Source organism: Miniopterus schreibersii (assembly GCF_964146895.1).
Source record: "Miniopterus schreibersii genome assembly, chromosome: 2".
Classification (NCBI taxonomy): domain Eukaryota; kingdom Metazoa; phylum Chordata; class Mammalia; order Chiroptera; family Miniopteridae; genus Miniopterus; species Miniopterus schreibersii.
The window spans coordinates 39054213-39063015 of record NC_138102.1 but is presented as its reverse complement, the minus strand read 5'-3'; the positions used below and the strand labels follow the sequence as shown (position 1 = coordinate 39063015).

The 8803-nt window shown below is 38.2% G+C and overlaps 1 protein-coding gene across 1 annotated transcript in view; it reads left to right on the top strand.

The window, feature by feature from the left end:
• Window positions 1-727: 727 nt before the first annotated feature.
• Window positions 728-8803, top strand: part of GPR180 (G protein-coupled receptor 180) — a 28856-nt gene continuing 20780 nt past the window's right edge. Inside the window, exons 1-2 of the mRNA XM_081127624.1 lie at window positions 728-1006; window positions 3605-3763. Of these exons, the coding sequence (XP_080983750.1) occupies window positions 862-1006; window positions 3605-3763 (304 nt within the window). The 5' untranslated portion in view covers window positions 728-861. The remainder of the gene's footprint in view (window positions 1007-3604; window positions 3764-8803) is intronic.

The window sequence follows — 8803 nt, the reverse complement described above, 5'->3', positions numbered from 1 at the left end:
TTCTTAAGAGTGGGTTGTGGACTAAAAGCAACTGAGAACTTTTGTAGGAAAGTGATGCAGTCGTATTGCATTTCCCAAAACTTTATGTGGCTCTAGAGATGGGCTATGTATAGCCCATTGGAGAAAATTAAGACCAGAGGCAGGTCAGTGGCCATAGGCCTGGAGAGGATAGTGGCGGCTGCTTCCTACCATCACTGCCCGGGAGACACGCTACTAAACTGTTAAAATGAGTTGACTAGATGTAGGCCTGTAAGGGGGGGTGGGGGTGGGGGTGTCGCTGTAATTCCCAGCTGTCTGGGCTGCTGGATGATGACTTAATTCAAGTAGACAGGGATCTAGGAGGGGAAAAAAGCCATTGGACATGTTAAGTATCGTTTAGACATTAAAATGGAAACGCCCAGTGGGCTGCATAGGCACCTAGGGCTTTGCTAGAGTTTCCCTCTCTTCGCCAGAGATGGTGCTGTCGTGTGTTTTGTTAGTTCTGTCTTGAACCCCACAGGCCTCTGAAAAGCCTTGAGCCCAGGCCGGCGCTCCCACGCATGCGCAGTGGGCAACGAGGGCAATAATTTTTCCGTAACCTGAAGCAACATCCTCCTAATTCTCCATAAAAAAAGGCGGGAACTAGCCAACTGGCTGGGAAGTGATGGGACCTACGCATCTGCACGTCCCGCCCACTTCAGCCTCTGATTGGTGGATGTTCGTGGCTCGTGGCGGAGGCGCCCTCCTCATTGGCTGTCCGTCTCCTGGGCGAGTCGGCGGCACCGGTCCCGCTCCTTCCTCCCCCTTCCCCAGCTGCCGACGTGGGACTGGTGGCCGCTGGTGGTTGGGAGCGGCGCTGTGGGTTCCGAGCGGCGGGCGGGGATGGGGGTGCTGCGGCTGCTGGCAGTGGCCGTCGCCTGCTGCTGGTGGCCGCCGGGCAGCCAGGGTAAGACGCTGCGGGGCAGCTTCAGCAGCGCAGCGGCCCGAGACGCTCAGGGCCAGAGCATCGGCCACTTCGAGTTCCACGGTAGGTGCGGGGGCGGGGAGAGGGATGAAGGCGAGCGGACATGTCCCGCGGGCAGCGTCCCCGGCCCCGCGAAGGGAGACCCGGCACCCGGCGGCCAGGCCCTGAACTTCTCTCAGCTCACCAGGACTTCCCGCGTCGCCGGCCGCCCTCCTCCCACCGCAGCTCACCGGAATCGTGGGATGCGTTTATTGCGAACCCTCCTATTGCTGCTCCCACACCCTCGTCGGCGCCCTCTCCCCTTTTGGTGATTGCATTCTGCACCTAAAAGATCGTTTCTCCAACCCGCCCCATACAAACGTTGTGCAGATGACACACCTGCTCCATTTTTCGAGATCCTTGCCTCACAGAAGCATCAGTTGCTCACGCTGTGCCGACCTGATTATATACGCTAAGGCCCTGTAATTAACGTGTGAGTCTAAGCCCCAGAACGTAGGTTTCTTGGGTTTGTTGTTATTAAGATCAATTCGATAAAAACTACTTGCAACAAAGAGGTTTTGGAAATCAATACAAAACACCTGGTAATGTAGTTGTCACTATTGCTAGAACAGTTTAGTTTCTCTTCTACTAAAGGAGTAGATTAACTCTGGATCATGAGGCCTAGAATTAACTTGACAGAAAAGCATGTGTGTCCTGAAAACTTCATACTTTGTATCCTCTCTGGCCCTTCTGAAATCAGAACTGCATTTGATTACCTTCTGGTCTCCTTCAAAAATCAGTAATTCTTCAATGAGTGAATTTGCAATTCATTCTAATTTTTACTATATTTATTTGTACCCTCAAGATTTTTCTTGGGACACACTTGATACTCTTCATTTAACTAGTACTATATTTCAAATCATTATTTCCCTTGATGAGGTTAGTATCCTTGGTTTACATAGTCTTTAGTGTTAAAAGATCAGAATATTATCCTAGAGAGGATTCTTAGAAGATAATAGAAATGAGAAGCTATTTAGTGTGGGAGAGCAGTTTAAAGTATTGAAAAATTACAGAATTGGTGGTTAAAGGTAGGGAAACCTGAATTTTTTTTTAATCCAAAGTTTTTAAAAGCTGAGAAAAGGAGATGCAACCCAGTTTTCCAAAATCCAATGTGGGATAGATTTTGGGTGAATAAAATAGAAACTCTAGAAACAAAGTTTTATTATTTTTTAGGTACCATTTTAAGTTTCTTAGTCAACAGGCTGTAAATATACTTTGAGTATTGACAATGATAGCAATATCACTGCAATAAATGGCACAATCTGGACAGTGCTGGAAGGTCTGTTATGTATGGAAGTTATGACATGGTTATTACCTATGTCTAGAGGCAAGACTTAGACAGTCATGATGATTACGTAGTAAACAGAAACTTGTGTAGTAAATCCAAATTTCTCAAGAAAGCTTGGAGAATAGAGTGATCCAAGTATTTTAACAATTTCTCTCTCTCTCTCTCTCTCTCTCTCTCTGTGTGTGTGTGTGTGTATGTGTGTGTATGTAACTGCAACTTTCATCAAATTCAAATTCAGTGAAATAATAGTACTACAACTATACTGAAATAATGAACTGTAATTCAGAATGCAATTTAAGATGTTAAAGTCATTTTTAACTTTTGGTAATTTATAATGTAATCAGTTTATATAGAAGACATATACATTCTTTGATACATATTCATATTATACATTTAAATTTATTTAAAATGTTTACTCAAAGTGGTAATTATAACAAAAGTAAAAATAATAAGAGAATATTAAAATGAAAAAGCAATTTCCTTCTCACCTAGAGTCCATTTCCACAGAGGCAACTATTTTTTGCCATTTACTTATGGGCCTTGACTATAGTTTGTGTGTGCAACCAGGCTCATTATATAGTAGTCTTACAACATATTCTGAAAGTTCTGTTATAAACGTCACATGTCAGATTTTGTGTCAGGTATAATGTCTACCCCAAAACTCATATATTTAAACTTTCTTGCTATTAGCTATGCTTATTAATTTTTTGAGAGAGAGGGAGAGAAACATTCATGTGATGTGAGAGTGAAACATTGATTGGCTGCCTCATGCATGACCCCCCCCCCCCCAGGGATTGGGCCCACAACCCAGGCATGTGCCCTGACCAGGAATCGAACTGGCAACCCTTCTGTGCACAGGGCAACGCCCATCCAACTGAGCCACACCAGCCAGAATGAGCTATGCTTATTTTTTACATTAAAAGTATAATTCAATATCTAGAGCCATGTTATTTTAAAAAACAAAAGAAACTTAGGAAATTTCTATAGTTTATGAGCAGATGTTAAAGACGTGGAATGGTTGTAAAATGAGGCAAAAATTCTATTACAGTGAAGGTCCACATGCAGCGATGTTGCTGTTTAATTCAGTGAAATGTCATCAGTTAGCTGAAGTATAAGGAAAAACCACACACTGATTTGGATAATTAATGTGCCTAATCTCTTGACTTTGCATCTGAATTTATGTTCATTCTAATGTGATCTACCCAGTTAAGGGAGAGTTAAGCAAAATTGTGTTCTTTAAATTCCCACTTTGATAAGTAGTGGTGTTGAATTGTCCTACCATCTCACTTTTGTGTAAGACCAAACTAGTTGATAATTTTTGTTTTAATGTCTAGGTGACCATGCTCTTCTGTGTGTCAGAATCAACAACATAGCAGTAGCTGTTGGAAAAGAAGCTAAACTCCATCTATTCCAAGCCCAGGAATGGCTAAAGCTGCAAGAAAACAGTCATAGTTATAGTTGTAGTGAAAAATTATCCAAAGCTCAGTTGACAAGTGAGTATATCCTTTTTTATTTGATTGTTAAGTATGCTTTTTTCCTCCTTGATGTTAAATGCAGTGTTTGCATACCAAGATGTTTTATGACACAGCACGCATTGCACTGTGATGACACTTTGTCTACTACATTCTAAACTGAAATTTAAGGAAACTGACCTTTTCCTTGATTAAAAGATAGAATGCCTTTTTCCCCCTTTATCATTCAAAATTTTTGAAAATATATCCAAATAATTTATAAGGGCATACTTTTTCGTTCAATTAGACTTCTTACAGGTCAAATAATTCATACCAATATATTTTGACCCAGTGGCAGCGTGGAGTGAATGGTAACATTTGTTGAATACTTATTACATGCTAGCACTGAGCTAAGCACTAAACATGTATTATCTCAGTTAATTGTATAATGTAGCCTAAGTGATGCTGTTTTGCAACATGTTATTGGAACATACGACCTAGTCTTGCAGTGGCACATCATTTGTAAACCTTTAGGTTTGCCTATAGAGAGGCACTGCTTTTATTCTAGTTTCCTATATCCTTGAGCTCTTCCATTCTCATCAACACTAACTCATGCGTTAGGGTGTTAGCCATCCAGAGTGAGTACAGATCTTTTTAATATAGAAATGACGAGCATGTGCCATACTACCCATTTCATTAGGAGTATGAAGCATCCATGAGAAAAAGTTGGAATTATTGCTCTCCCCTTTTCTTCCCTATATTTTCCCTATCATGTTCTGCATATTGATGACTCTCTGAATATTCATTTAGTCAAGTAAAACACTGCCATTTCTAAACATCCAGTCTTCCTAGCTTTAGCAGCTCTCTGGTTTCCTCATAAGGCAGTGATCCAGAATAGGGATAAGAGTAGAAGTCCCCAGTCCTTGCCATCCATTGTGGGGATCTTTTATTTAGATTTGTGAGGTGACATTGACAGTATGCTGAAGAAATCTGAATGACTTAAGGAGAGACACTTACATAAAGTTAGATACCTCAATCCTGAATTTCAGAACTTACCTGAGAAATTCGTGCAAGTGCTCCTTATGTTTCTTTATACGCCAATTTGCTCATCTAAGTGTTCCACATATGTATGCAAAGTTCTTGTCCATCCAAACCTGGGCCTCCTGCAATGTTCTCAGTTTTAGGAACTGGTGCCACCATCCATCTCAGAAACAAGCTGGAAACCAAGGAATCTTCCAACACTCCCCTCTTTGACTTCTAAATATCTCTTGAATTCACCTTATTTTCTTCATCTCTACCTCCACCGTGATATTCCAAGTTGCTGTAATCTCTTGCCTGTGCTTATTGCAGTAGCCTTCTATCTGGCCGCTGCAGCCATGCTGATCCTTCTCTGTAATCAGTCATCTTTCTGAACAGCAGATTTCATCAAGTTGAATTCACTTCCTCACCACACCCTTAAATACTCCAGCGGTTTCCCACTGCTCTTAGGACAAAGACAGGCCTCCTTAACCTGACCAACAATGCCATGGTAGTCTGTTCATTGCTTAGCTGCCCCTCCCCCAACTTAATTTCACAGTACTGCCCCCCTCCTGTCTCATTTTATTAGCTATGGTGCTTGTTTTATTTTAGTGCTGTCCTGGGTCTTTGCACAGGCTTTTCCTCCTCTTGTTCTTCCTTCCCCTTTGGCTCCTCCCTCCTCTAAGTTAATACTTGAGTTTTTATAGCCTCTTATTTCCCCCCACAGCACTTATAGTTACCACTTTGCATCTTATTTATTTGTTATAAAATCAATCAGTAAGAGCACCAGAGCTCTTTTAGTCCATTCATTCATTCATTCATTAACTGAGTACTTCTTTCGTTTCATGTATTATGCTATGCACTAGTGATAAATCATGGACCAAAATATTGTGACAATAGTGGGTGGGGCAGGAATGAATCATATCAATGTAAATGTGAAATTGCAACTGTGGTAAGTATTATGAATGTTAGTTACATAGTACTCTGAGAATGATAATTTAGCATATTCTAGTGCTGAGTTAAGCATTTACTAAGCATCTGTAGGGTGAATTATCATAGAGCTTAGTGCTTGAGGAGTTTTTTGGTTGGTAGGTTGTTTGCTTTGTTTTTGACACCTCAAAGTCTTTTTCTTTCTCCAATAAAAACTTACCAGGTAGTTTAAAGCCTTGAGCTATAGGAAGGATTTGTTTTCCTATATCACATGGTCAATATTGTACTTTGTACACTTTGAAAATCATAATTTTTGTATCAGTCATAATATACCTTCAGTCACAGAACTTACGTATACAAGGAGACAGTATGGTGCAATGGAAAGACCGATAAACTGAGAATCACTGCTAGTGACTTATAAACTCTTGTTATCTTTGAGCCACACTTTACTTATCTGTACAATGAAGTTGGACTAATTTTCTCTAAGGTTTCCAAAAGGCCTAAAATGCTAATTATAATTCTTTAGGATAGAGTTGCATATAAATAGGGCAGTGACTTATAAAACCTCTTGCTGTTGTTTCTTTTTTTATTTTCCCTTTCCTACTTTCTTGAGTGCAAGCATATTCTTTGGAATTATTGGAACAGAAGATCTCAGGAAACAGGAATTTTTGAGGAAGAAGATTGTTGTGTTAAATTTTGGGTCCTGAAATAAATTAAGTACTGGTGAGACATAAATCACTTTCTACTTATTTCATCAATTCTTTTTCCAATAACAAAAGCCAAGTCTTAAGAAAAATCTACGTTCTCTAACTTTTATATATTGTTTTTCATATTTATAGTAGGTTATTATTTGGGAACTTTGGTGCACTGAAACAAAAGGCATATCCTTAAATTCATGACAGTGTAGTAGTACCACATTTTAAAATAATTCCTTGTAGAAATAATTCTTATTTTCCTGGCCATTAATGAGACTTTAAGAATTAATAGCCTTTCACCTACTTGGTAATGAGTTCATTAACTATGCCTAATGCCTATGTAAAACCTTACTGCTGCTATGAACTATGAAAAGACTAGCAGCTTTGAAAAATTCCCTAATGTCAAATGTCGCTTATGAGTATACATTCTCCCACATGAATGTTTGAGAAATTATTTTTCAGTCTTCCTTTGTTCTCTTTCAGTAATGTCATAAAACATCAGCTTTAAAAATAGTAATAAAATATTTTGTAGGCTTTTAAAGCAAGCAAAGAAGACATTTGCAAAGCACTGAAAATAAGTTTCTATGCAAAGCAATTTAACAAGGAGATTAAGAGTAATTTGCTATCAGATTAGAAGAGCTAAATATAATTTTATATATAAAACATATTCAATAATGTCTTTGTACATCATGTGCATATATTTCCTTTTGTACATTTGGCATGTTTAGAAGTCCATTAAAGCTGTTAGTATATTATTATTCGGTGTATTTTTGTTAACAATATTCATTTCCTTTTATAATATGATTGAGCAATTAGCCATATAACATCATCCTCTGCAATTCAAGTTTTGCTGATAATTGAGGTACTAATTACATCAGCATAGAATATGTGTGCTGTGCTGTAGTCTTTTGTCCCAAAAACAATACACAGTTTGTCAAGAGATTTGTTTCTCAGGCTTGCTGAAAAAGGCAACAAGACAAAAAGTTAAGGCAGTAGCACTTTATGAAGCACTCTTGTTTTAATGATGTAAATCTGCATAATTTAAAATGAAACATTAAAAAGTGTATTGGTGAAAATATAATGGTTAATTTTTATATTGTTTTATCTAAGAGAAAAAGTGTAAGTGATAGAACAGCAACATAGCAGAGCCTTTAAGTAATGAGATCTAAATTATGTAATTGTGAGCTGCACATTTCAAAAACCTTATTTTCGAGCCACATATTGATTATATATTGAATTCTTACTAAAGGTTTTCAAATATTTAACAGAAATTTGAGTCTTGGTTACATTTTTCCAGCAGCTGTACAGCTAAAAAAAAAAACGGCATAAATGTCAGCTAAATTTAGATCGCCAAAAAAACAGTGCTATAGTATTGTCGATAAAGTCTTCTTGTCCAGTTTAACTGCTGTTAATGAGATTCCCAGTTGTAAAGTCCAAGTCCTCAAAATTTTAATCCTGACTAGATACATCAGTATCTTGTTTATAAAGACAGCCTTATATAAATAACATTTTTCCAATTTTTTATTAGGAAAATTTTCAATCATACAGAAAAGTTGGAAGTGTGGATTCAGTAATTGTTAATATTTTGTTACATTTGCTTTGTACTTGTATGTGTGATTTTTGTTTTTAATTAAGCTATATGAAGATAAGCTGTGGGTGTCATGAGCAGTTCGACCCACCATATTTCAGCCTGCATTGTATAAGAGTAAGGACAGTCTTCTCCATACCACAACACTGTGTTATACCTAAGATTTCTTAAAGTGAATCATTTCATAATGTCTTCTAAAATATCTTTCATATGCTAATTTCCAATTAGCCCAAAACATGCCTTTTATTTATTAAAAAGTTTTTTCCTTCATTTGAGAAATAGATCGAGATTAGTTGTCATGCTGTGCGGGCAGTCTAGAGTGGGAATCAGGCCCATCATAATCTTAAATTTTAAGAATACTCATCTTTGTACAAAATCAGACTCTTTACATAGGATTTTCATATACTGTCTTATTTGCTCCTCACAAGAATCTGAGCTAGCTAGGGCAGGTATCTTAATTGTACCACCAAAAAACAAATTTAGAGAGGTTAATTTATTTGCTGAGTTATAATGTTGGTAAGAGTTATAATGTTGGTAAGAGCAAGGGCTAAGCCTTGCTCTTTTAACTCTTCTCTTTTTATTGTACATAATGTGTGAGACACTACTCTCCTATAACTTTGTGATAGTGTTAGTGAGTGCCTCTTAGGTCAGAATCATAGTTTTAAATCCAGAAGGGATCTTAGATATCATTTAGTGTTTCTCAAATAGGGTACTTTTGGCATTTGGGGAGGAACAGGTCTTTTTTGTGAGACTATACCTTGGATTGCATGAGACTTAGCACAGCCCCCTCCAAATATTTTCTCAACTATTGTGACAAAACTGTCCCTACACATTTTCAGATTCCCTAGAAGG